Below are 27,723 nucleotides of genomic sequence, written 5' to 3'. Positions count from 1 at the left end.
CCACACCCTTCTAATCACAAGACTCTCCCCTCCATCTGCAGTGAGGCTGCCCCTTTTATCTGCCTGCAAGCATGGCCCATTTTCCAAGGCCAACCTCAAAGGCACCTCCCCCAAGAAGTCTTCATGGATTGATTTTGCCCATGGCTGGCTCTCTCTTTCTGCCTGTGCTCAACAGCCCAGTGCTTGGTTACCCAGGGAGCCTTGGCTCATTTCCTCATTGTTTCATGAATAATAATAATAGCTTTAGTTTACTGAGTGCTTACTATATACTAGGTGCTGTGCTGAAATCAATTATATCAGTTAATCTTCACAACTCTATGAGAGAAGTTGGAAAATGGAAGTTCAGAGAGGCTAAGTCATGTGTCCAGGGTCACAGAGTTGGGGTGGGATAGTTGGGTCTTGTCTGACCACAGCCCAGTCACCCTTATATATTACCTTATTCTACTTCTTTTGCATCTCTTCAACCAGACTAGAAACGTATAGAAAAAAGATGATATGTCTTATTTCACATCCTTCTGCTATGCTAGTACATATTGCAGAAGTTCAGCATATGTATATCAATTAAGTATATGGGGGAAAGAACTAGAGATGTGTGGACAAAGGAATTGTCACCTAGAGTGGTACTGGAATTGCATTATCCCCAGGTGTAAAGAAGACATCACGGAGCTGCTCTGTGTAGGAAAGAAATGCTCATAGGATAAAGGAAGTAGTTTGTTTTGGAGGCTGTACTGTGTGGTTGTGGTTCCTTTGTACTACCCCTAGCCCTTCCAGCCACATGCCCTCAGTGAGTTTTGTCATTTATGTTTCTGTTGTATCATTTGTAATCCTGGAAGAAAAGTCAGAGTGAGCAGGATACCAGTTCCTCTTTGACTCCAAAAACTAGGACCAACCTTAGCAACCATCTGCTCACCTGGAGACAGTCCAGCCAGTAGCGTACGTGGGCAAAGCTCTCTTGGCATGTGACATCGTACATGAGCACCACTCCATCAGCCTTGCGGAGCAGCTGCCGCGTCATGCTGTGGTACCTGCCCGGGAACCTGCGTGAGGCCAGGCCTGGGGGCGGGTCCCGGGGCGGGGCCTCTCAAGGCCACAGCCACTCCGTTGGCAAAGTGGGAGAATCGATCTTTCCTGTTTCTTTTCTTTTCTTTTTTTTTTTTTATCCTCACCCGAGGATATTTTTCATTTTTTGTTCAGGTAGAGTGGGAGGGGGGGGAGAGGAACAGAGAGAGAGAAAGAAACATTGACGTGAAGGGACACATCGAGTGGCTGCCACCCGCACAACCGACCAGGGCCGGGGACAAACTGCAACCGAGGTACGTGCCTTTAGCGGGAACCGAACCCGGGTCTCTCGGGACCGCAGGCCGACGCTCCAACCGCTGAGCCAAACCGGCCAGGGCGATCTTTCCTGTTTCTCATTGCTTCCCAAAGAGAGTGTGTATATACTTTCCTTTTTAGAGTGCAGTTATTGTTGAATAGGTAACAGTTCTCATGGCTCAGATGTCAAAAGGTACCAAGGGGCACCCAGTGAAAAGTCTCCGACACCCATTCTGCAGTCACAGTCCCCCTCCTCAGAGGCAACCAGGGTTACCAGTTTCTGAAATATTTTCCAGAGGTATTTTATGAATATACATAAATGTATATGCAGACACACATATCTATACACACATACACGCACCTACCCTTTGTCCCTGCTAACACATGTACAGGGTAAAACCCTCACTGTACTCGTTAATGTTCGGTAATCTCTACTTTGTTTTTTCTAGTCAATAAAATGTCTTGGGGGTATTTCCCTGTTGGTACATAATGAGGGTCCTCAGTCTTTTTTGTGGCTTCATACTATTCTGTTGTGTGGATACACCTTGACTTATCTCACTGGCTCTATTGATGATGTTTAGGTTGTTTCCGGTGTTTTGTAATATAAACGTTGTTATGAACAGTCTCGGTCCCTTTCATATTATCGTCATATACGAGTTTCTCAGAAGAGTGAATTTCTTGAAATGGAACTGCTGGGTCAAAGAAGTTCTGGTCACTGCTGCCTAACTGGCAAGTGGAAGACCGGTGTTTTCGGAAGGACAGGTGATTGGGTGGCTGTCCCTGAGGGCCATGTTGGGACGATCCTCTTCCCCACGGGGCCTTGACTCATCCCTCCTCCCCTGACCTGCTGGCCCCCAGGCTCCGCTCAGGTTGCTGGTGCTGCTAATGTAGAGTGTCCTTACCTCTCCTGGCCAGCTGTGTCCCAGAGCTGCAGCGCGTAGCACTTGTTGTCCACCAGCAGGTTTTTGACCCGAAAATCCACTCCTAGGACACACAGAGAGAGGTTAGGCCTACTTTCCGGTTACCTTCAGGACTTCTAGCCAAGGCCGCCTACACATCCTGTCCCCAACCCCGGCCTCAGGGAATGGAAACCTCCGGCTGCTGGGCTTCCCTCCACTCCCCAAATCCCATCCACAGTCAAGGGTCCATGTGTTCCCAGAAGCCTTCCCTGACCACCAGCCCGTGGGCTCCCTGCCCGCTGCACCGGGCCAATGCAGGGAAGCTTGCGTTGTCTTCAGCTCTGTGAACACATCTGTCTTTCCAGCTGCACAGCGATGTTTATTCCTTAGTCCACTCAGGAAAAGGTTTCATTACTTTATTTTTATGATACTCGTTTCATATCCTAATTATGGGTGCATCCTCCCCTTCAACCAGACAGCGGGTAGGCAGGCAGCCGGGAGGTGGATGGAGCGCTGGCTTCAGAGATGACACACTGCGCTGTGTGCTGTCCACCCTCGGCCGCTGTGCCGCTGTGTGACCTCGGCAGGTCGCTTCACCTCTCTGAGCCTCCTTCCTCATCTGCAAGGTGGCAGTTTAAAAAGCCCCACGTTGCAGGGTGATTGGGAAGATTAAATGACTTATGTCCAAAGTTTAGCTCAGTTGCTGGGAGGGAGGACGGGCTTGAGAGGCGGTGATTTTTGGTTATTGTTAATCCTCACCTGAGGATACCTTTCCATGGATTTTTAGATAGAGTAGAAGGGAGGGCAAGGGGCAGGGGGAGGGGGGAGAAAAACATCGATGTGAGAGACACATCAATTGTTTGCCTCCCACACGACCCGGACCGGGGCCAAGGATTGAACCTGCAACCCAGGTACATGCCCTTGACCGGGAATCGAACTCGAGACCCTTCAGTCCTCGGCTGACTCTAGAACCACTGAGCCACACCAACCAGAGTGAGAGGTGGTGATTTTTATTATCCTTATTAATTCTATCTCTCTGAACCTCAACCCCGGGGTCATGGTTCCAGAGCCTTCCTGGAAATACAGAGGTAATCATGAAATCCCACAGAGGTTTGGAATCTTTGGGGTGCATCTTCCTGTTGGCCTCTACTTCCCATGGAAATCAGGTGGGGTGGGGATGATGGAAAGGGCCTCTTTGTCCTCATCCCCACCCCCTTTCCTAAGGGAGCCCTGAGGCTGCAGAGCCCACCACCGGCCCAGGCCAGCTCAGGAAAGGGGTGTCTTCAATCAGCCTTGAGCTGGCAGAGACCCCCACAACACCTGCTGCTGGCCCCTGGGGGTGGCTGGAATCATAGCCCGCCTCCCCCACCCTCATGTTCTGCAGCCAGGGAGGTGGTGGAGAAGTTTGTCTGTAACAGCCACGTCCCTTTACTGCCCTCTTTCCTGAAGGTCTGAGGAAACTCGGGGTCTGCAGGAACCCGACGCCCTGATAAAGTCCAGCCTCAGCGTAAGCTCCCACCGTGTGAACAATGAACAATTATTCTTTGCATTGAATACCTCCCTCATTACTCCTTTTCCACCTCCCTGCCCATCCCCCTCTTCAATCCACCCAACTGTGCTCACACTCTCCCCCCAAAACATGCTACAACATAACACGTAAACCATTAGGAGTATAATGTTTTCTCCTCCCCAAGGGATCGGCTCCTTTTCTTTTCTGGTACGTGCCCCTAGCGGGAACCGAACCCGGGACTCTCTGGTCCACAGGCTGACGCTCCCAACTGCTGAGCCAAACTGGCCAGGGCGGATCGGCTCCTTTTCATGAGCAGCCTCAGGGAGAAAGAAATGCTGAACCCAAAAGGGTAACATTTCCAGTGTGGGGCTGGTGCTTGGAAGTCAGACGGCCCTGGGGATGAACTCTAGGGCCTGGCTAGGGCAAGAAACAGAAGCAGATCTTCAGTCCTCTGTTTCCCTCATCTGAAAAACGGGGATAGATACGGAAAAGCCAGGCAAAAATGCACATTTGATATGACTCAGTTGGCTCTGGCTCTGATCCTCCCCCACAGCCCTATTCTCAAATGCAGGCAGGCTACCGTTCTTTGTTGTTGTTGTTGTTAATCCTCACCCGAGGATATTTTTCCATTAATTTTTAGATAGAGTGGAAGGGAGAGAGGAGGAGAGGGAGAAACATCGATATGAGAGAGACACATCAATTGGTTGCTCCCTCATGTAGAACCTGCAACTGAGATAAGTGCCCTTGACCAAGAATTGAACCTGCGACCCTTTGTCCCGAGGCCGACGCTCTAACCGCTGAGCCAAACTGGCCAGGGCAGGCTACAGTTCTCATCCTCTGAGAGTGGAGGACAGTGACACAGAGTGGGGAAATGTTCATGGCTGCGGAGCCAGAATCATCCCCAGTGACAATGAAGACAGATGGATGGAAGTCACCTGGGGGCAAAAACGGCAGCTGGGACTGAGACAGGTTTGGATCACACACCTGGATCTCAAGTACTCCCAGCTGGCCAGCACTGGATGCCACCTGGCCCTGTGTTTTTCAATAATGCAGTCTGTGTATTTCTTGCTTGAATTTTCTGGAAACATTTTACTACATAATAATAGGGGAGACTCGGTTTTGGGGGGACTCTTGTAAGATGTCTGGTGCATTGTAGGTGGTTAGTAACCAGTAGCTTAGGTGATCAATAACGGTGGCCCCGCAGGCCCTGCAACCCTCCCCCATGTGCCAGGTCTGCTAGGGGCTCCCCATCCCTAAGACACTGCATTTTTAACTAGTGAGGGTTCTTAAGCAGAGAAAAGTTTGAAAACTTGTCCTGGGGCCTCTCTTGCGTGTGGGCTGTGATTTGTCCACAGGTGGGCCCCGGTCCCGGTCAGCGTGCACCCTGACTGACAGGATGTACTTCACCCCATCTTCATCTCTGAGCGGTTTCCTCTTCATTCCCACAAGCTTGCTTTCCGTGTTTCTAAACAACATGCAAGAGGCCACATGTCCCAGTATTTTTAGGGAGAAGAAGCTTTGGCAGGAGCCACTGAATGAGACACTATCAAATACTTTCTTACAATAATAACAATAAAAATAACTAATATTTATTAGCACTGCTACGTGCCAGATAGTACTCTAAGAGCTTCCCGTGTACTATGAGCTAATCCCTACAACCGCCCTGGGAAGTCAGCACTTCCGTTGTCCCCGTTATGCAGAGGGGGATCTGGGGTCTCAGGTAAATAATTTGTCCAAATCCATATGGCTAGTAAGTGGCAGAACAAGATTTGAACTCAGGCATCCAGGTTCCTAATTTACCACACTCTACAAATACATTCCGTGTAAAACATTCCACCTGCCCAAGGCAACTTCCGGCCAGAGCTTGCCTGGCTGGCCTGGGGCTAGTCATGACCACATCCAACCAGTGCCACCCTGCAGGGGCCTGCCTTGGGCCATGTGGGTGGGACTTGCTTGTTTTCACCATCAACCAGCACTTGCACCTAAATTGCAGGGTGCTTTGTTGATGTGGCACAATATAAGCTAATCAGATCAATGCAGAAAAAGCAAATTACCTGTAATTAGAGATGATTAGTAAAATAGTAAGAGGATGCCCATATAAAACACTGTCTAGTGCAGGGCCTCTGGCCAGGACGGAGCCTGCAGCTTCCCCAGGGATGGCTCCCTCCAGGCCTGCTCCAGCCTGTTGGCCATGGCCCTCCCCCATGGCCCTCCCCCAGGGGCCCTCCCCCAGGGCCCTCCCCCAGGGCCCTCCCCCAGGGCCCTCCCCCATGGCCCTTACCCACAGTAGCTGTCAGTCCAGCAGCGAAGGTGTTCTGGTGGAGCAGGTGCAAGAAGGATGTTTTGCCCACGTTCGAGTCTCCCAGGAAGATGATGTGGAAGATGTAATCAGGGTCAGCTAGACACTCGCTGCCCATGGAGTCCTCGGGGGATGGGGTCAGCCCAGTCTCCCTGGAGCCTGCTCTCGAGTCTTCAGGCCTGTTTTCTTCCCTTGGCCCCCCGGATTGTAGGTCTTCGGGCCTGTTTTCTTCCCTTGGCCCCCCAGATCGTAGGTCTTCGGGCCTGTTTTCTTCCCTTGGCGCCCCGGACTGTAGGTCTTCGGGCCTGTTTACTTCCCTTGGCCCCCCAGATCGTAGGTCTTCGGGCCTGTTTTCTTCCCTTGGCGCCCCGGATTGTAGGTCTTCGGGCCCGTTTTCTTCCCTTGGCCCCCCAGATTGTAGGTCTTCGGGCCCGTTTTCTTCCCTTGGCCCCCCAGATTGTAGGTCTTCGGGCCCGTTTTCTTCCCTTGGCCCCCCAGATCGTAGGTCTTCGGACCTCTTTTCTTCCCTTGGCCCCCCGGACTGTAGGTCTTCGGGCCTGTTTTCTTCCCTTGGCCCCCCGGACTGTAGGTCTTCGGGCCTGTTTTCTTCCCTTGGCGCCCTGGATTGTAGGTCTTCGGGCCCGTTTTCTTCCCTTGGCCCCCCTGATTGTAGCGGCCCTTGTCCTCCCTCTGCTTGAGCAGCTGTGGGTGGAGGCCCAGGTTGGGCTTCTAGCACAGCCGTGGTGGGCAGCGTTTCCATGGGCTGCTGGGGCCCTGCTGCACCCCTAGGCTGAGCCCCCCGAGGGGGAGAGCCCCTTGGAGGTGACGGTGTCCCAGGAGCAGGGGCTGCTGCCTCAGCCTCAGCCTGCAGTGTGTCGTGTGGGACAGGAGCAGGCAGGGAACCTGGCTGGGGGAGCTCTGAATGCCCAGCCCTCAGGCCCTGAGCCTCAGCCGGCTGCTCTGAACTGAGGCCTTGCCCTCCTTGGCCCGCCTGCTTGCTCTCCTCAGCCCCGGGCTCCTCCTTCAGACTCTGCTGCGGGAGGGCAGGCAGCCCATCTGGCTGGACCAGGCCATGAGCTCCCCTTAGCCCCCCAGGAAGGCCCTCCTGCTCATCCAGGCCCAGCTTGCCCTGCTCCGATCCCTCTGTGGGAGACTGAGGCACACGCTCCAGACCCAGGGAGGGCTCAGCCAGCCCTGCTCTGAGGACTCCAGCTCCCGGGGACCCCATTCCCAGCTCAGAGTCAGCAGTGTGACGGTCCTGATGGAGGGCCTCTCTCTGCCTGGGTGGCTTGGCTGGGACAGACCCAGTCCAGGAGTCTTTGTCATCTGAGTATGAGGCCTGGAACTGTTTGCTGGGCCCGGCTGGGGCCTGGGAAGGGGGAGAGGTCACCTGGGGAGGGCGTCCATCCTCCGAAGGAAGGAATGCAGCTGCCCCCAGGCTCCCTGACCCCGGAGCTGGGGCCCCAGGCAGACCCCAGAGGAAGGGGGCCTCGGGGCCAGGCCCTGACTCTCCCTTAGCCTGCGCTCTGTGAGGCTGCACAGGCCGCTCTGGACTGAGGTCTTGCACATCTGGGTCCACTCCTGTCCCTTCCTTGGCTCTGGCAGGCACCTCAGGGGGGCTCCTTGGAGCCCCATCTGGATCCGAAGATGGCTGCTGGCCAAACGGCAAAGCATGCAGCTCTGTGATGGAGATCTGCCTGACCACTCGGGGTGTCTGGGGGGCTGAGGGGGACCTTGGGGTCGGGGGTGGGCTCCAGGACAGCTGCAGGGCTCTACTCGGGGTGCTGCTGAAGCTGCTCAGGAGCTGGTCCCAGTCATCGTTGTCCCCAAACAGTCCAGGCAGGGGAGCCTCCTCAGCGGAGACTGCCCGAGGGTCGGGAGCCTTCTCCTCGCCTGCTCTGGGGACACTAGAAAGGGTGTGGGAAGCTCGTCAGGGGAGGGGCAGGTGGATGTCACTCCAGTCCTGCCTACTCCCCACCCTGTCAGCTGCACACCTCACGCCTGGCCCCCCCCCCCCCCAGTCTGTGCTCAGGTTGTCCTCCTCACCGGGCACGCACTCCCCACCCCCCCTCCTGCGATCCTGCTCGTCCTTCAAGACCAGTGCGAAGCCTCGCCTCCTCCAGGAAACCTTCTCTGACCACTTTGGCCCATCCCACTCCTCTGAGCTGTGGCAGATAGAGTACCTGCCTGGGGTCCACCACCGCACGAGACACGCGTGTACGTGTGTGCAAATCCCAGCTGTGTGATCTTGGACACATGACTTTCCCCTCTCTTCCTCAGTTTCCTTGTCTGAGAAATGGGCACACTAATCTCAGCCTGGCAATGCTGTTGTGAGGTTTCGGAGGGCGTGTGTGCTCTGGGCGCTGACCAGAGCCTCAGAGAGCTCAGAGCCCCCTCTCCTCTTCCAGGAAGGCCCTGGTCTCCACCCCCGCCCAGGGTGGCAGCCACTTGCCTCAGTTCCTCTTCCATCTGCCAGGACACGCGGGCTCTGGTGACGTTTATGTGTCCCTTGGTCACCTGCAGCTGCTCCCGTACCTTGTCCAGCCGCCCAGCCAGGTCATGCTGGGCCTCCCGAAGCTGCTGGTTCTCCGAGCTGGCCTCCTGGTGTGTGCTGCTGAGGCGGCGGAGCTGGGCCTCCAGCTGCGGGAGGAGGACGGTGAGGAGAGACGCCCAGCTGCCTCCAGCACAACAAACAGCTTCGCAAGGCCAGAGACTCCAGGTCCCCGAGACCCAGCTTAAATCAGGACTGGAGGGTGACCACTCATTGGCCTAATTGGCTCCATAACCTCCCCTCCAGGAGACACGTGAATTGCTGGGGTAGCGAGGAGACGAGGACTCTGTAAGAAACACAACTGCCCGCACATGAGGGCCCGACACGTGAACGGGGTCACGCCCGCCTCTTGTTCAAAGCTCTGCAATGACTGCTCACCTCTGAGCGCCGTCTGGTCTGCAGGGAGCTCCTGGGCCAACGGCAAGTCACATGACTTGGAGATGGCGAGCTGCTTGTCCACGCGGAGCGAGAGGCTAAGCCCTCCCGGGGCCTCGGGGGCCCTGCACAGACTCCTCACTCCACCCCTGTTACATCTCTGACCTCCTCTCCCACCACTCCTGCCCCCGCCCTCTGTTCCAGCCCACAGGTGTCCTTGCTGTTCCTTGAACATTCACAGCCCATGCCTACCCCAGGGCCTTTATACTCATGCTTCCCTCTACCTAGACTGCTCTTCCCCAGATATCACATGTTCACCCCTCCCCTGCTTCAGGTCCTTACTGGCATGATCTATCAGGACCCTCTATCCCTGGCCCTGCTTTACTTTATTCTCCTTAGCGCGTTCATCTAACACGTTACAGACTGTACTTGCTTATTTCACCATCCATCCTCCTGACTAGACAATAACTCCATGGGCAGGGGCTGGTGTCTGTCATGTTCCTCCAAACCTAGAACTGTGCCTGGTACAAGGTAGATGCTTCCTAACTAGTCGCTGGGTGAAGAAATGAAGGGCCTGGGGCAGGGCTTTGGGTCCACGGGGGACAGGACAAAATGGCCCTGCGTGGAAAGTCCAACCTCCTCCCTCAGCAGAAGGGCCTGCTTCAATTTCCAAGGCGCAGCTGCTTCTGGGCACCTGGGACACCACCCTGTGTCGGGAGGGCGAGACCAGGTGACAGGGACAGCCGAGGCAATGCCAGGGAGGACTCTGGGAACCTACACAGTGCTGAAGGGACGCTGGTCTGGTTACCACACATGGTGATTTTACTGAGGTCAGTGGTTTGGAAGTTGAAGGAGGAGACAATGGGGCAGGGTCTCGGACCATAAGACTCAGCCTCAGTTCCCATGGCAGTGACCATCGGCTAGGGGCCCGGGGTCAGGGCAGCAGACATTCTGACCAGGAGGCCAGGTCAGAGTCGGAGACAGGGACCACCGCGGTGTGTGAGCACAGGCACCATCGGAGGCCCCCAGCGCAGCAGCTCCGATCCGCACGGCATTTCCAAGGCGAGTTCTGAACTCCCCTCTCTGAGGAGGAACCAAGGCTCAGAGCTGAGAGAGCTGCCGATGAAGAGAGCTGGACGCCACCCTACCACCATCTCCCTGCAGGGAGGCCGGGTGCCTGCCCAGCCTTCCCTGCTCCGCAGCACTTCCCCATGTCCCACCTTCTCCGGCGCAACCCCTGGGAGATGCAGTAGACGTGCCTAGTTCCATTTCACAGACGGAGAAACCAAGGCCAAGACAAGAGTTATTTCCCCAGATTTGCATGGCTCTTCATTGACACCGCAGGGATCTGAACCCAGACCTCTGGCTCTTGTCCCAGTGCTCCTGCTGCCCCCCCCCCCCGGCCTCCCTCTGAAAAGGGCCCAAGACACCTCTCTCCCAGGGGGCCACTCTTACAGGGGAGCCCAGCGCCGTGCCTGGGCCTGTGAATCCTCAGAAACTGGGCTCCTGGGTGCCCTGTCACTCACCTCCCTCTGGCCCTCGGTCAGCTGCTGCACCTCCCGCTCCTTGGCTTCCAGGACCTCCTGCATCTGGGAGCTGAGGGCCAGGTCCCGGGAGTCACTCTGGGGAGAGAGAGGTCTCAGACCCTGTGGGCCGGCCCTCCCCACACTTCACCTCCACCCCAGCCTGGGGTGCAGGATCCCAGCCAGAGGGGTCTTCCCTGGCTCGGGCCTGGATCGGGGCAACAAGGAAACTGAGGCCCTGAGAGCAGAAGGACTGGCTCCTAGGGACACAGTGAACCCCGGCAGAGGACGGGGGCTCGCCGTTCTTCACCCCACCACCCCGGTCAGGAGTGTGAGAGGATCCACTCCCAGCAACTTCCTGCCCCCCACACTGGCCAGTCACTGGGCCCGTAGCAGGGCCAGCCGAGGAGCCCAGGACAGGGGGCGCGCTGGGGAGCCCACCTTGGCCTGCAGCCGCCGCCTCTGCTGGCCGATCTGCTGCTCCATCTCCTCGTACAGCTGCTGGACCTCGCGCTGGTGGTCGGAGTCCCGCCTGGAAGGGGTGGGAGGTGGGCCGGGCAGCCCATTGGCACCCGGGGACCCTGCTGCTGGCAGAGGTGGTCTGGACCTGGTTTGCAGTCCATTGTGCTGCTCACCTCACTTGGTCAGGGATAACTGACCCCTCACCCTGGGAACAGTTATCTCAATAACAGCCCCTGACCTGTGTGCCCTTGATGTGGGCCATTCTGATCCCATCACACTGACTCCTATAACCACTGCCAAGATACTGGATCCCCTGGCCCTGTCACATGGTCCCACTGTCACCATGCCCCACCTCCTGCAGGGCGGTGCCCATGCCCACCCCAGGGTCACCACACGCACTGTCGTCTGTGTGAATGGTGCTCCCGGGGTTTGGTGCCACAGTGGCCCTGCTCCAAGACACGCTTGGCATCCCCACTCGCCATGAGGGCCCAGCTCTGTCCTCCCCAAGGCCCCTAGGTCACCCTTCCTCCAGCTCAGCCCCGCCCATTCCAGCTTCCAGGTCCTGCGGACCCAGGCCTCCATTCTCCGGGAGCGGGGATTCAGTTACGGTTCGGCTGACACGTAAAGCGCTCCCACTACCTGGCAGGCACGGAGTGGGCGAGGACTCCTAGCCCCACTCACTTCCTCAGGGTCAGCTCCAGAGCCTCCCTGTCCGCCCGCGCCCCCTGCAGGCGGCTGGTCATCTGGGCCAGGAAGTCCTCCAGGTTGCCCGCCAGCTGGGGCTCCTCCTGCCTCAGCTTCCTCCACAGCTGCCAGATCTCCGCCTGCCTGGGGAGTGGGGGAGCCAGAGATTAGGTGAGGGGACCAGGAAGCAGGGGAGCCCCCAGCCTCCATATGAATGACAACACTCCGAGAGACTTGGGCACCTGGGCCACGAAATTCTGTTGACCCCTGCAGGTGCAATGAAATGCCACCCCCTCCGGGAATCTTTCCCAGATGTGCCCTCTCTCTTACTGAGCCCCCACAACACTTTGTCTTTCTATGGGTTGGTGATTAATTGTGGGGAGGGGGATTGGGGGCCTGACAGCCCGAGGTTTCCATCTGCCTTCTCCCACTCCGCAGCTGTGTGATCTTTGGCAAGTACCATGCCCTCTCTGGGCTTATTTGTAAAATAGGGAGGCTGATACCTGCCCAGCAAGTTCTCCAGAGAATGAGACACACCCGTGAAAGCACCCGCTTGGGGCCTGGCACATGGATGGCACTTGATAAATGCTGCTTTCACACAGATTTAATTAAGTTGTGAAGACAGATGCCAGAGGGCTGAGCCCAGGCCAAGCTGCCAAGTAGGTAAACGGCTCCCCACACACCTGCCCCCAGCGTCGTCTGCGGCTTACCCTGCCTGTCCCAGGACTCTGGCCCCGCCCTCGGCGGGCTTGTTCTCACAGAGCCCTGGGGTGGGCAGCCCCAGTGTGCGGGAGGGGCGTTTTCAGGGAGACCTCCCTTTTCTGAGCACGAGTGAACCCTACGAGCCCAGAGCCTGAGACAGTTTGGAGAAAACACCTTCCTCTCTCCAAACCTACCCAACCCAGGGCACCACAGCACTGACATCACTCAAGAGGGGACCTTCTTTTTGGGTTAAGAAAGGCAACATCAGCCTTGGCTGGTGTGCTCAGTGGTTAGAGCGTCAATTGGCCCATTCACTGAAGGGTTGCAGGTTTGATTCCCAGTCAAGGGCACATACCTGGGTTGCAGGTTTGATCCCCAGCCCTGGTCCAGGGCTTGTGTGGGAGGCAATCAATCAATGTCTTTCTCTCTCTCTCTCTTTCTCTCTCTCTCTCTCCATCTCTCTCTCTCTCTCTTCCTCCCTCGCTTCCACACTCTCTAAAAATCGGTGGAAAAAATAACCTCACTTGAGGATTAACAAAACAAAAAAGAAAGAAAGAAAGAAAGAAAGGCCGCTCAGAATGTGAGTACCCTTGGGAGGCTGACTCCCTGCTCAATAACCCTGAGGAGCGATCGTCGGGCAGGCCAGCCGGCCAGGGGTGTCCTCCTGAGCAGGCATCTCCACGCATGGCTTTCTTTTATCCCACAACCGCTGTTAGGCTCGCTCTGCAGCCAGGGAAACAGAGGTCAGAGGTTAGGCCACTTGCCCCAGGTCACGCAGCTAACAAGTGGCCAAACCAGAATTTGCACCCAGCTCTACCTGGCAGCCTCCCACCTTGACACTGTCCAGGCAAGTCCTCACCTACACTGACTGGCAGCGCCTGTCCTGCCCCGACCCCGCACACACACTGCTGGCCTTACTCAGGAAGTAAGTGGCCAGCCCCCAGCTGCTCCATGAAGGCAAAGAACGCCTCCTTCTCCTCCGCGTCGGCCTCCTCCAGCACAGGGACGCTGGTGGCTGCAGATCGTCGCTTGGAGGACAGTGGCCTCCTTCCACGGAGCCTGCGGGTGCTTGGGCTGGAGCCAAAGATATTCTCTGTGGGACAGAGGAGGGCAGAAAGCAGCAAAGTGGGGTTGAGCTCAGCCCCTGACCTCCCACTTTGCTCTGGTCCAGCCCTTGGAGAAATAATTATATCTGTTTTGGTCACACTTATATTGGGCCATGTTTACACATTCCTCATGCCAACCTTGGGAGTCTCCTGAAGGTAGGCACTGTGCTCGTTTTACAGATGAACATAGGAGGCCCAGAGAGGCCAAAAGACTTGCTGGAAGTCACATAGCAGCTCCATGGTGGCCAACACGTTTTTCATTCACCCAGAATATTTATTGAGCATCTACTATGTGCTGGGGACAAAACTTTGCTGGAACTGACATTGTAGTGAGTGCTGAAAAGGACACATTTTTTAAAGGAGTAAATTTGCTAAGTGAGCTAAAGGAATAAACAGGGCAATTTCCATCAACAGACTGGACAGGGGCTACTTTAGAGCCAGTGGTCAGGAGTGCCCCAAGGAAGTGACAATGGAACTGAGATGAGAATAACAAGAAGGGATAAGCCATGTGGATTCCTAGGGAAGCGTATTCTAGGCTGAGAGAACAGACATGCAAAGGCCCTGTGGTAGAAAACAGATTGGCACACTGGAGGAGGTAAGTGGCACTGAGTGAGCCCAAGAGGTTGGCAGAGTCTGGATGGTGCTGTCCTGTGGGCCCCAGAAAGGGGTTTAGATTGTGTCCCACAGGCATTGGGAAGTCCCTGGTGTGCTGGGCATGACTGGATACAGATGTGGAGATGGCCCTTGGACGTACATGGACAACAATGTTCCCTCTGCTCCCACCCCAATCCCAGGCCCCAATTTTCTCTCCTTACTCCTACCCTCTCAATATCAGAACTGGAGCAACCACCTCCCAGACAGCACCAACTTATACATGCAGAGTCCTGGCCTCCCTTTTGTTGTCTCCAAACTTTTGGAAACTCAGAAGACCTGAGAACTCCAGGCGGCTTTGCATTACTGTAAGGCTGAGCTGTGCCTTGCAGGGCCTCTGCCAGGACACCGCACCTTCCATTCCCTGGGCCAGCAGGTCTTCCCCCATCAGGAAGATCAGTGGGAGTGTTGTTTCCTGCTGGCCTTGGTCTCTCTAAGTCCTTGCGGCCTGTCTTGAGAAGCAGGTGCTGAAATAGCCCTGCTCAGTGAGGACTACGGGCCTGGGATCCCCCACCCACTAAATATCACTCTTTGCTGTTCCCTGGGACCTAGAATTCCCTTAACCAAAGCCAGAATGTGAACTTCCACAGACAGAAACAAGGCCTGTGGTCTCAAGAACAGGGGGTGCTTCATTTCTAGCTCAAGGGAAGCCTTGTTGGGGAGATGACAGGGGAGGCATCAGAAAGCAAGCCTGGTGGCCTCTCTAGAGGAGGGGGATGCTCAGGGGAGCCCCCAGCGAATGAACCGTTCTGGCTGGTGGGAAAGTAAGCGGTCAGATCTCCTGGGCTGGAGCCCTAGGGCTCAAACCAAGTGCCTTCCCACCCAGGCTTAGAGTCCTCATCGCCACAGTTGGCAAGGTGTCATGTTGCCTTTCCTGTCAGCTCACGGCACCTGCATGGGACGCCAGGCTGTGCAACAAGCCCCCAGAGGCCCTCCAGGGACAGACATACTGAGCCCAGAGCTGAATTCTTCGAGGGAGAGGTGTCCCTTCCGCTCCACATCCACCCAGTCAAAGATCATCTCCGGCTCCTCCTCACCGCCCAGGAAGCTGAACTGGGCCACCTGCAAGGAAGGAGTATGTTGGGTGTTGTTCCCACTGGGGAGGCTCTGGGCCACCCTCAAAAAATGGAGGGTGTTTGTCTTCAGCTACCTCCACCTCCCTTCTCCCCACCTTTGGAGTCCCGTGGCCTACCTGAGCCAGAGCCTGCCCTTGAGACTCCCAGGCCCCACCTGGGACGGCCTTCTCAGCAGAGCCTTGAACTTCCTCCACACCTTTTCCTTCCTCCATCCTACACCAACATTTGCCTGTTCTGAGTCTCATCCCTTAAGGACCCTAATAAAGGACAGTAGCGAATCCTCCCCAGACTGTGTTTATCAGTGTCCAAAAATTAATCTGGAACTTGAAAATGAGTCCAAAAGGTGGGCAGCACATCCCTTCAGTATTCTGCAGGGGGCTGAAGCCACCGAGCACCTTCTAGACCATGGGAAGGACCTTCATTCATCTCGGGAGCTGATGAGCGGTCCCAGACTAAATCAAGTCACCGGTTAATTTCAGGGTTTGTCCAGGAGAGATGTAAATAACTTTTGTCTGAGGGAACAGATAACCCTGAAGATTTATGGCCTATTGGACATTCACCAGCTTTTAAAACTCCAACTCAACAATCTGGTTCTAACGTTTCTTTATTAAATTATCTAACTTTTTAAATACTCTTTTAATTATTCATAACATCTCTCATTAATTAATGTGCTAAATAAAATCTTTGATATGAGTTCATTTTATTTTTGCCTAAGGGTTATGAATTTACCTTTTTGGAAATTATATTTGAACAGTTTGGGAGGTTCCGTGGAAGGTCCCAGGGGCTCAGCTGCCGGAGCCACGTGGGCGCACTGCTCCCGGCGCGTGGAGGGGTCCGAAGTGTGACCGTTAGCTCTGCTGACTCTGTTTCTCTAGTTTGTTTTTTTCTTTTTGCTGGATTTATGTTTTTTATTTTGATGGCAGCAATGATAGGGAATTTTATGTTATGGACTGATTATTCTGTGATCTATTTGGCCTACATGATGTTCATTGAAAAGACAACGGAAAATCTGATTTGCTATTTTTTTTTATCCTCACCTGAGGACATTTTTGCATTTATCTTCAGATAGAGCCGGAGGGAGAGAGAGAGAGAAACATCGATGTGAGAGAGACACATCGACTGGTCACCACCCACACGACCCAACCAGGGCCGGGGACAAACTGCAACCCAGGTACATGCCCTTAGCGGGAACCGAACCCGGGACTCTCGGGTCTGCAGGCCGCTGCTCTAACCGCTGAGCCAAATCGGCCAGGGCAGATTTGCTAAGTTTTCGTTGGTGGTGGTAGTGTTTGTTTGTCTACGTGTGACCTCCAGTTAGTTTAGAGTTTTGTGCCCACTGGGAAGGAGAACAGCTCTTTGAGATCTGGAGTGGTGAGTTTTTTTGTTTCTGTGTTGACTTTTGACCTATGGCGCATGAAGCTAACGTTTCCCAAAGCCACAGCAAATAAAGAAACTAGATTTCTAAATGCTTTAGATGTGCTCAACTTTTTTTTAAGCCCCTCATACAAGAAATTGTTAGCTCAGAAAACTTTTAAGGACCCAGGTTCACATAACAAAGGTGAATATTTGGGCAAATTAGATTAGTTTAAGAATTTTGCCCTGGCTGGTTTGGCTTAGCGGTTAGAGTATCAGCCCATGGACCAATGAGTCACGGGTTCAATTCCAGCCAAGAGCACATACCTCGGTTGCAGTTTGTCCCCGGCCCTGGTCGGGTCATGCAGGAGGCAACCAGTCGATGTGGCTCTATCACACTGATGTTTCTCTCTCTCTTTCTCCCTCCTACTCTATCTGATGATAAATAGAAAAGTATCCTCGGGTAAGGAATAAAATTTAAAAAAGAATTTTGGTTTATAAGACAAATAATAGTTATCTGTGTTTTCTCTTCTTTATATTAAATTTAATATTTCATTTTTTATAACATCTAGATATGTTTGTGAAGAAATTAGTTAATCTGAATGTCGTATACTTCTTATTTTGTCTTACTGTTCAAATAAACCAACATTGTCTGTACATAATGTTTATGATTATAAAAATGTTAGACTTGTACATCTGAAACCTATATAGTTTTATTAACTAATGTCACCCCAATAAATTCAATCAAAATAAAAATAAACAAGTACATGGAAAAGAAAATCTGTTAGAGAGAAAAATTAAACCAAGTTATGCACTTCTGAAAAAAAATCAGATTATGAAAATGTAAATTTGTGTTCAACTACATTGATTCATTATTCCAACAAATTTTATACCAAAAGTACTTATATTTTGTAGTGTGTCATTTCAAACACAATTCCCAAGACCTTTTGTAATCTGAAAAACCTGAATAAATATTAAATTAAGAAAAATGTAATACCGAAACTTTAATTGCTAAACATCATTTTAAGTTTATATCTTTTTGCTTTTTACTTTTATGCTGGAGAGCAGCTGTGTTTCAGGGTCACATTAATGCGTGCGCTCATTTTGGGCACTTTGAGTAGTTGTGCAAGGGAAAGCAGGGAGTCGAGTAGACATTTGTACACCCATGTTCACAGCAACAAGATTTACAATAGCTAAAAGATGGAGGCAACTCACATGTCTATCACAGGATGAATGGATAGATGAAATGTGGTGGATACATACAGCAGAATATTATTCGGCTTTAAAAAGGAAGGACATTCTGCAATATGCTTCAACATAAATGAACCTTGAGGACACTATGCCAAGTTAAATAAGCCAATCACAAAAGGACAAATACTACATGATATCACATAGATGAGGGGCCTGCAGTAGTCAAATCGTGGAGCTAGGAAGAAGAATTGGGGAGATAGAAGAATGGGAGTTAGGGTTTAATAGGACCAGAGCTCAGCTGGGGGAGACGAAGAGGTGCTGGAGACCGATGGTGCTGATGGTTGCAGAACAGTGTGAATTATTAGTTAATATCACTGAAATGGTAAGGTCTGTTTGATTAGAATTTTTTTTAGAAGTTGTTCCGGGGACAGGTGTGACTGTAGAAAGTCATGTTAGGTGTATTGTGATCTCTGCTAGTCCACTGAAATGCTTGTATGAGAGACAGATCTCAGGTATTTACCCCCAGTTCAGTCTGTGAAATAGAGGCTAATTACTTTGGTTAAGAGTTGTAATTACTATGGGTATTTGAGACTATAGTAGGAACAACAGTAACAGAGAAATCCACTGTGTCTACAAAGAGAACGGGGTGTGTTTCTGTCTTGGAGGGATAATGGAAGTGGTTTTGTCTCAAGTGCCTGCTTGTTCCAGAACATGAAAAACTGTAAAAGGCAAAACCTGAAGGGCTACAGAGAGTTGGAGAGGGTTTGCTGAAAGGGAACCTCATTTGCCTTGACTTATAATGCTTGAGTCTGAAAATAAGCTACAAAATATGTTAACGTTTTGCCAAATTTGCCTCTATTTTGATGGATTTAAAAATAAAAACAAAACTTGAGAAACTTTTACTGCCATGTGTTATATCAAAGCAAAACTGGAAGTGGGCTCCATCTCTATTAAAACGGTAAACTGGGCCCGGCCGGTGTGGCTCAGCAGACTGAGCGTCGTCTCCTGGACTGAGAGGTCCCGGTTCGATCCCCAGTCAGGGCACATGCCCGGGTTTCAGGCTCGATCCCCAATAGGGGGCGTGCAGGAGGCAGACGATCGATGTTTCTCACATCGATGTTTCTATCTCTCCCTCCCTTCTATTCTCTCTAAAAAGTCAATTAAAAAATATTTTTTAAAAAAGAAAAAACAGTAAACTGGTTTTAGAGCTCTGAGCAAGGGTTAGAAAGAGGTTACTATTTATTTTCTGTGTGATTGCCAAGATGTCTGATTCCACTCCTCAGCCGAAACTCCCTCTGCTATGTTCGGCTTTATCATATGCTAATTTTTTAAAAACACACTTCTAAGGTGCTTCTCTTCTGAAAGAGCTAAACAGCCTTGCCATTGTGTTAACTTCTCCTATGTATATTTCAAAATATTGTATTTCACTCACTTTGTTTAAACAGGTAACCAAGTACTACTTCTCAGGTTCCCATGAGCCTCTTAATCCAGTGGCCACATTTCCCTGGTAGCCACTTCTCAATCTCAGATCCTAAATGAATTTTAAAAAGTCAGGATATCTTTCTCTGTATTTCTCTATATTTATTAAATACGTCACCACTATTATAAGAGTAAAATGGGCAAGAACTAACAAGTATTGGCAAGAGAAAAGGGAACCCTTTTGCACTGTTGGTGGGAATATAAATTGTTGCAGCCATCATGGAAAACAGTATAGAGGTTCCTCAAAAAATTAAAAATAGAACTCCCATATGATTCATTAATTCCACTTCTGGGTATTTATCTGAAGAAAATGAAAACACTAATTCAAAAAGAGGTCTGTACTCCCATGTTCATTGCAGCATTATTCACAGAAGCAACCTAAATGTCCATCGATGGATGAATGGATAAAGATGTAGTGTATATTTTTTAAAGTTCATTAAGATTAATTAATACAGTTGTGTTTAACACCTGTTTGTAAAAAACAATAAGCTGATCATTACCCATAAAGAAAAACACTGTAATATTTGTTGCATTTAGAAGAAAATAAAAACCGAGGCTTTAACCTATAACAAAATGTGATGTCAAACATGGCTTCGGTGCAAGAAAGAACAGTCTCGGAGGAAGAATTGCCAACTCAGAAGAAATGTTTAGCCTTTCCTAAGCTAAGTTTACGCAGATAAAAACTATTAATACAACTGTTTCAGAAATTGCATGCTTTATGGGAAGGCCATGGAGATTTCTCAATGCCATTGCTATCAATACTACGCCCTTATCCTCAGGGGAAACACTGGTCAAACCCTTATGAAATAGTTATGTACTGCACCCAGTAGAGAACTTGACTCTCTTCTACTCTGCTATTGTTAGTTACTGTAACAAACAACCACAGCTGTTCAGTCCCATTACTAAGTACGTCTCTGCTTTGCCTGAAGGCTCAGTTAAAAGCTGCAGGCCACTGTTTGTGTCTTCCACAGAGGACAGACTCGAAGCCTGAGGGGAAGGACTGCACCAGGTCCTCCAATTGCTGATGCTCCACTTGGGGACAGGACGTCGAGCTGCCATTGGCCACCCTTCAGATTAAGCTAGTGGGCTGACAATGTCTAGGATTCTTTTGAGTCCAGAAGCAGCCAGCTCACCCAAGGTCCAGCAGAACAAGAATGAACGCCAGCCCTGGCTGGTTTGGCTCAGCGGTTAGAGCGTCAGTCCTCGGACCAATGAGTCATGGGTTCAATTCTGGTCAAGGGCACGTACCTCGGTTGCGGTTCATCCTCAGCCCTGGTCGGAGTTGTGTGGGAGGCAACCAGTCAATGTGTCCCTTTAAGGTCGATGGTTCTCTTTCTCTCTTTCTCTCTCTCTCTCTCTCTATCTCTCTCTCTCCCTCCCTCTCTCTCTCTCTCCCTCTCTCTCCCTTTCTCTTACTCTCCTCCCTTCCACTCTATCTGAAGATAAATAGAAAAAAAAAAGAATGGACTCCATGGAACTGAATGAAGGGCTTGAGGAAATCTAGTTGTACTTAGTAGTTGGGATCATAGTTGGTATTATTTTTATGGCTCTAAGAGAAAGTTCTCTGTCTTCTTGATCTGTCTCTAACCTTTAGTTTAATAGATGGCTTTCGCAAACTGAAATTAAACACGCTAAATGGCATCTGAATCTCACCGACCCCATCCTGATTCAGAAACCAACACTTTTACCGAACCTCCTTGCTTTCCATGGCAACGTAGTCATTTACACAGGTCCAATAAGACTCTGCCCTCCTGCTTGCAGAGATATAGGCAGGTCAGTGTGTAACTGTAGTGTCCTATCAAAGAATGATTCTCTTCCAATCAGCTGTGACAAGTCCATTGGCAGAAACATGGAGCCAGCACCTGCAAAGCCCTCCTAGGCACCAGGTGACAAGGAAGGCCTCTTCTGGGCAGGAGAGGGACCTTAGAAAAATTAGGACCCTCAGGAAGAGAGTCCCTTATATTTATAGGGGCTGCAGGTAAAAGCTCTGCAAAGAGTCTTGGGTGGGATTCCCGGCCTTAGAATAGACGCAGGATGGGCATCTTGGGCACGGAGAGGGCTGCCTCCTGGGTGCCCCTCCAGCCCCAGGCAAGCTGAGACAGGTGGTCGTTCTAGACAGCAGAACCAAGAACAGAGATTTTAAAAGTCCGAAACTTGGAAGTAAGGTAGACAGCACATCTCTTCAAGCACTGTGTAGACTAAAGGAATGCACTTAGTTCGTCTCATTGTTTACCTTTAATTCAAAGTCCCAGACTTACTGAGGTTACTTGTTAACTTGCAGATCTTTGTCCAGGAGAGATGAAAATAATTTTGCCTAGCAGAACAAATAACCCTGAAGATTTATGGCGTGTTGGACATGAGTCATTGTAAAAATTGAACTCAGCACCCGGCTGGTGTGGCTCATTGGTTGACTATTGACCCATGCACCAAGAGGTCGCCAGTTCGATTCCTGGTCAGGGCACATGCCCAGATTGTGGGCCAGATCCCCAGTGGCAGATATGTCAGTTGTGTATCTTTATATAGTGGAATAAAAAGTAAAGGAACCCAGCCAGTGTGGCTCACTGGTTGAGCATCGACCCATGCACCAAGAAGTCACTAGTTCGATTCCTGGTCAGGGCACATGCACAGGTTGTAGGACAAATTCCCAGTTGGGGGCATGCAGGAGGTGGTCAATGTATTTCTCTCTCATCGATGTTTCTATCTCTCTCTCCCTCCCTCTCCCTCCCTCTTCCTCCCTCTAAAATCAATAAAGAAAAAAATTTTTTAAATAAATAAAATTGAATGCAGCGATCTTATCATAACACTCTTCTGTCAAATTGCCTATAAATATCCCAGCTTCTCAACCGTCCTTTGAACCCATCATAACATCTTACTGGTTCCCTCATTAATTAACAATAATACTTAATTAGGTAAAACCTTTGACAAGTGCTGATTTCTATTTCTCTCTCTTTCTCTTGAAAGTCTTTTTTTTTCACCCTGGCCGGTTTGGCTCAGCGGTTAGAGCGTCCACCTGCGGTCCAGAGAGACCCGGGTTCGGTTCCCGCTAAGGGCACGTACCTCGGTTGCAGTTTGTCCCCGGCCCTGGTTGGTCGTGCGGGTGGCAGCCACTCGATGTGTCCCTTTCACATCGATGTTTCTCTCTCTCTCTCTCTTCCTCTCTCTCCCTCCCACTCTATCTGTACAAAAAAAAAAAAAAATGGAAAAATGTCCTCGGGTGAGGATAAAAAAAAAAAAAAGAAAGTCTTTTTTTTTCCCTTTAGAAAATTATATTTTAACATCATCCACTCCTGCCTTGTGGCCCTGAGGCTGGAGCCCAGGAAAGGCCAGTTTTGCTGGGGGAAGGAACGTGGAGAGTATCCGGAGGAGACTGCAGGCCCGCGAGACTCGAGCAACCCGCATAGGCCCCTTTGCAAGGAATGAGGGAAAGCTAAAGAAAAATTCGTCAACCTGCTCTAGACCACAGCTTAGGACTCCTTATCGGGACACACAACCATGACTGATCTTACATTTCATTCAAGTTTAGTCATCGACATGGTTTGATTTCCAGACCTCTGACTGCTCCCCAAGATAAACTTCCCTGCCCAGTAGGCCTAAAATGCTATCATTGGCAAGTTACTTCTTTGGCTTAAAGTCCTTTCCTTTGTTAAAATGTAAATGTTTCTAAAGGAGTGTAATACAAAAAGCCTTATCAGTCGTTTACACATTAGTATAAACAAATTCCTAGCCTGTTCTGAGATCAAAGTTTAGACGAGAGGAAAAAGAAAGGGCAGGGAGCCCTTCGTTCCTGAGACAGCAGGTCTTGAAAAGGGATTCCGGGGACAGGACAGGGTCTTCGACTCACCGCCAGGTCCTCGCGGGTGACAAAGCCCCTCTCCTTGGCACCACACTGCTGGAAGAAGCCCTGTAGCTCTGCAGCTGCCTGGGAGGACCAGGACTCTGGCTCCGGAGCCACAGTGGCATCCTGGCCATCAGCGGGCTCCCGTGTCTGCCGCCGGCGGCTGGAGCCCAGTTTCCGGCCTTTTCGGGTCACTTTCTGTCCAGTCTCCATGCTGCTTTGGCCTGGGGACAGAGTGAAGAGGGGGCACTGGGCTGCTGCACACGGTCACATTTTGCTTCAGTCCCTCCCACGGCCCCCATTAGCCTGGAGAAAATCCTCCGTGGGCGATGCAACCCGGCCCGATTGGACCCACTGGCCTCTCTGACCTCATGGCCCCCAGCACATCTTGCTCACAGCTTTTGCCCTTTCTGTTCCCTCCGCCTGGAATGCTCTTCCCGAGCTATCCATGTGCCCTCGCCTCCTTCAGCTCTCTGCTCAACTGTCCTAGACCTTCCCTGGCTGTTCTCTGAAAGAGCCCCAGCGCAGGATGGGTTCCGTTGTAGGACTCAGGGCTGTTACACAGGGTGGCCCAGGGGCTCACTGTCTGAAGGGCCAGAGCACCTCGCGAGCCGTCTCCTGCTGCTCCTGCAGCTCACTTCCTCCTCTCATCTCAGGGAGGGGACCTCCAGGTTGCCTCCTCCCTCTCGCAGTTCCACCCGCCTCCGCCTCTATCCCCTCAAAACCATTTCTCTACCCTCTCACACCCCCACATGTGGCCCTGTGGGATGTGCCCTCCCTCACTCCCCCACCCCCACCCCTGGAAGTCCACCGCACCCCTTTGGAACCACCCCCATGCCCAGGACGCCAGCCTCCCTCCCACCCTTGCTCCCAGCCTCCTGGACTCTATCCCCTCACCTAGCTGATATCTCTTCCCACCTCAGCTTAGAGTTCGCCTCCTCCAAGAAGCCTTCCCTGCAGCCACTCCCAACTTCAAGTAGGTTTTAGTACTCCTGTCTGGGGCCCCAAGATGCCTTGGGCTCCCCCTATGGTTGTCACTGTGTACCTCGGTCCACATTGTTCCCAGCTCCTTAGCACATAGTAGGTGCTCAAGTAAAGGTTGTCCAATTAATTCGGGTCCTTTCTTCTGTCATTGAATTGCTTAACTTAGTCAATTATAAGGATTTTGATGAATAAGGCTTTGTCCAGGTGGGGCTCCAGGGCAGGAGAAAGGGAGGCTGGAGTATGGAAGGGGTGGTTGGGGACCGGTCCCGGAGGGAATAAGTCCAGGGTACACAACACTGTATGGGGTGAGAGGGGCTGGATGTGCACATGGTCAGGCAGCTTCCTGTGGGTGTGGGGCGTGGGACGTGGCCAAGCTCTAAAGGAGGCGGGCAGGACTTAGAAGCTGTGAACAGCGTGCAGGGGAACTGAGGGACAGAAACCACGCCCTGGGCTTTCTCTGCTGGGGCCAAAGGTCACAGACAGGCTGAGGAGCCAGGTCAGGAAGCTGTGCCTCCGGGATGACGTTGATTCCAGGGATGGGAGCCCCTGGGCGAGCCTCCGCTGGGCTAATCCCCTCACGCAGATGCACAGGACTTGCGTGAAGCAACTCCTTCCTGTGGGAGGCCCCAAACCTTACAGTGAGGCAGTGGCTTCCTGTCTGTCTCTCCATCTGTCGCTTTGCCTGTCGCTCTTGGTACAGCTGCATGATCACACGCATCCAGCTGCGGCGGTACGTGTGCCGGCTCGGGGCTCGGCCCATTAGAGTCATTGTGTGCCCCCTTCCTGGCCGCTGGCTTGGAATTGGCCACGGTGGGATTATCTACCCCATGCCAACTGGCAAACGCGATAGATCAGGGCCTTTGTCCTCCCACAGGGCAGTTACCAACACACCTCTTCTGAGAAGACTTCCCTCTGCCCGACCCCTTCCCAAGACCTAGCGAGACTTAAGCAACAAGCATTTGCTCAGCACAGCTGAGGCGGCAGGGTGGTGAGCAGATGTGGGGGTCCCTCCGGGGAACGTGGAAAGGTGCCCCCCCATCCTGGCAGTTCACCCCCCCTGCTGACCCACAGCTGTGGAGAAGGAGGCCCAAGAGAGGAGGTGACTGCCAGTCACCGTGCTCTGGAGTCTCACAGACTCTGCCTGTCCCAGGCCCGCGCTCGCCTGCTGTGACCTTGGCCACTGAACGCCCTGTCCCTCAGTTTCCTCGCTGGAACTGAAAGTGGCATTTCTACCACCGGGTGCTGTGAGGGTTCCAAGAGATGGTTGGAGTTGAATCGCCACCCCATTCTGGCTTTACATTCTCAGCAGTTGTCACCGCCCCAGAATTGTCTTTTATTCGGTTATTTTGTAAAATGTCCATCTCCTCTCACTGAACTCTAAGCTTCGTGGGAGTCCGGAGTTTACACTTTTCACTGCTCCATCCCAAACGCCCGGACAGCGTGGCTCGCGAGCACTGTCGCACCTGTGACCCCTGCAAAGCACTCACAGCAGCGACAATGGTGGTGATGACGTGGGTGAGGGTGACACTCTGTCAGAGCCGCACAAAAGCCGGGGCTGCACAGATAGGACTGCACCCCACAGGTGAGGAAGCTAAGGGAGGGAGGCTCCGGGCTCAGAGACAAGCCAGGGCGCCAGCCGCAGAACCACACCCGGGTGGCCTCCCCAAGGCCACCTGCTGGAGAGACGCCTCCTTGGTGGGAAGGCCCGTCTGTGGCTCACGCGCGATGGGGCCGCGTGGGAGGCGCGGGCGCCACGGAGCAGGGCAGCGGGCAGGCTGCGCTCGGGGTTGTGCGGCTTCGAAACGCAGGTTGCACATCACTTCCGTTGGTGGAGATACACAGGAGGCGGCAAGATAAGATTCCCGTTGCGGAAGCTTCCAGAACCAGAGTGCTGGGGTGCGAGTCTACGCGCTGTGGGTGCCGCGGGGCTGAGTCTGTCGGGCCCCACAGTCGGGGACTCGGAGTCCTGACGCGGATCCCCTGCGGCCACTTGCAGGACAGAGGACGCCCTCCGTGCCCTGCGCGGGCCCTCGCGGGCTGCACCCCCACAGCCCACTCCCAGCAGGCACTTCAGACGAAGGAGCCCCAGCCCCTCTCTGCCGGGGCCTCGCAGCGGGCAGCTCTGAGCCCGCCGCCCGTCGTCCCTGGAGGCCACTTGGCGGCGCCCCCTTGCTGTCGGGAGGCCCGGGGCAGACAGGCGGCAGGTGCCGGGAGCAGCGCCCGCGGAGCGCCCGGCAGGCAGAGCCAGTGCCCCCGGCAGCCCTGCAGCACGCCCGCCCGAGGAGCAGTCTGGGCCCCTCGTGGCCAGGCCCCGCCATCAGAGACGGGGCACGCGCTTCAGTCACTCACATGGTGGACGCGCGTGGGCACACGCACGCTCACAACTCCCTCCTCAACTCCCCCACGGTCACCAAGGCCCCTGCCCAGCCAGTGGCTCAGAACAGTACGCCTTCCAGTGGGCAGCAGGGACACCCTCCGCCAGCGACCCCCTCCTGGGTCACCACTACCTCAGCCCTTACCAGCCAGAAGCCCTAGCGACCAGGAACACACACGCACACCCCACAGCAGACTCCTGCTCCCCGCAGTCCTCACCCAAGAAACCATACAAAGTTTGAGGCCAGCGACAGAGTCACAATAGAGCACCTGCAGGTCCCCAGGGGGCTCTCTCACCAAAGGGGCAAGGCCTGGGTCTGCTCTCACCCCACTTACTTCAGCGACTGCAGGTAACAGCCACATGCACAGAACCCACACTGTCCCTCCCGGTGGATGGGCCTGGGAGCCCACCTCTGCCTTGCTCTGACCTACTCACTTCTCTTCCCCTCACTAACTTGATGGAGAAGCGAAGGCTCTGAGAAGCCAGGTGACTTGCCCAAGGTCACATGGCCATGTAAGGGCAGGTAATGTATCCCAGTCGCCTGCCCAGGTGCCCTCCATTAGACCATGCAGAGAGCCCCAAATTCACACAATAAAATAACTTAGCCCTTTGCACCCTTGTCATAGGAGCTGGAGAGGACCCTGCTGCCTCCACCATACTCATCCCTCCAAAGAAAAGAAGATTGCAGTAGGAGGCTCCCACCTCTCAAAGACTCCTGGTCGTGCCTGCAGCTGTGCCTTCTGGACCTGCCCGAGGAGCTCACTCGCTCTGGAAGTGTTAACAGCCGTCTCTTGCTCAATCATTCTTCCGTTCCTCAGCAAGCCAATCTCCTGTGTTCATCTCTGAGGCTTCCTGTAGAAATGGCCACTGTTATCCTTTCACAATTTTCTCTGGTTCTCCCGAGGCCCCTTTGCCCTAGAATCCTGGAACTGGAGAACCCTGCAGCTGGGGGGGAGTCCTAAGCAGAGGCTCTGAAGGGTGAGGTGGCCTCCCCGAGGTTACCCAGCCCTCAGTGGCAAAGCCAGAAATTGCATCACACACTCTGGTTGCCATGGTGATGCCATGTCTTATCGCATGTGTTGGTGGGCACAGTTATGGCTAATGCTGTCTGTGAAACTTCGCGCCATGCCTCAGGCCCTCGCTCTCAGGCAGTGTCTTGGAATATCAGGGGAGGCTGGCATCTAAATCATCCTTTAGAGAATAGCCTAATCTAATACCAAAATATATTGTAGAGCCACAACTATCAGAATAGTGCGGTACTGGAGCATGAATATAAATGGATGAATCAAGGGCACAGCATAAATAATAGGATAAATTCAAATATATACATGGGAATTTTGTGTATAATAAAGGTA

At 52.8% G+C, this 27,723-nt stretch overlaps 1 protein-coding gene across 1 annotated transcript; it reads right to left on the bottom strand.

Moving 5' to 3' along the window:
• Window positions 1–814: 814 nt before the first annotated feature.
• Window positions 815–27,195, bottom strand: RAB44 (RAB44, member RAS oncogene family). The gene is made up of 12 exons (XM_036248665.1): window positions 27,071–27,195; window positions 23,017–23,234; window positions 15,027–15,138; window positions 13,238–13,412; window positions 11,615–11,761; window positions 10,913–11,003; window positions 10,475–10,570; window positions 8,475–8,662; window positions 6,005–7,929; window positions 2,217–2,298; window positions 911–1,025; window positions 815–826 (listed from the first exon to the last, which is right to left on the bottom strand). The coding sequence occupies exons 2-12, from the start codon at window positions 23,221–23,223 to the stop codon at window positions 815–817; spliced, it is 3,150 nt and encodes a 1,049-aa protein (XP_036104558.1). The 5' UTR covers window positions 23,224–23,234; window positions 27,071–27,195.
• Between the last annotated feature and the right edge of the window lie 528 nt (window positions 27,196–27,723).

Source organism: Molossus molossus, unplaced genomic scaffold (genome assembly GCF_014108415.1).
Source record: "Molossus molossus isolate mMolMol1 unplaced genomic scaffold, mMolMol1.p scaffold_m16_p_8, whole genome shotgun sequence".
Lineage (NCBI taxonomy): Eukaryota > Metazoa > Chordata > Mammalia > Chiroptera > Molossidae > Molossus > Molossus molossus.
Note: the sequence above shows the minus strand (reverse complement) of the source record. Positions and strands in the feature narration are given on the sequence as shown.

Coding starts and splice junctions, on each gene's coding strand:
- RAB44 (XM_036248665.1), bottom strand. CDS start 23,223: ATGGAGACTGGACAGAAAGTGACCCGAAAAGGCCGGAAACTGGGCTCC. Junction 2,299..6,004: donor TGGACTGACAGCTACTGTGG/GTAAGGGCCATG, acceptor TGTGTGTCCTAG/GAGTGGATTTTCGGGTCAAA. Junction 1,026..2,216: donor GACACAGCTGGCCAGGAGAG/GTAAGGACACTC, acceptor GTTCCCGGGCAG/GTACCACAGCATGACGCGGC.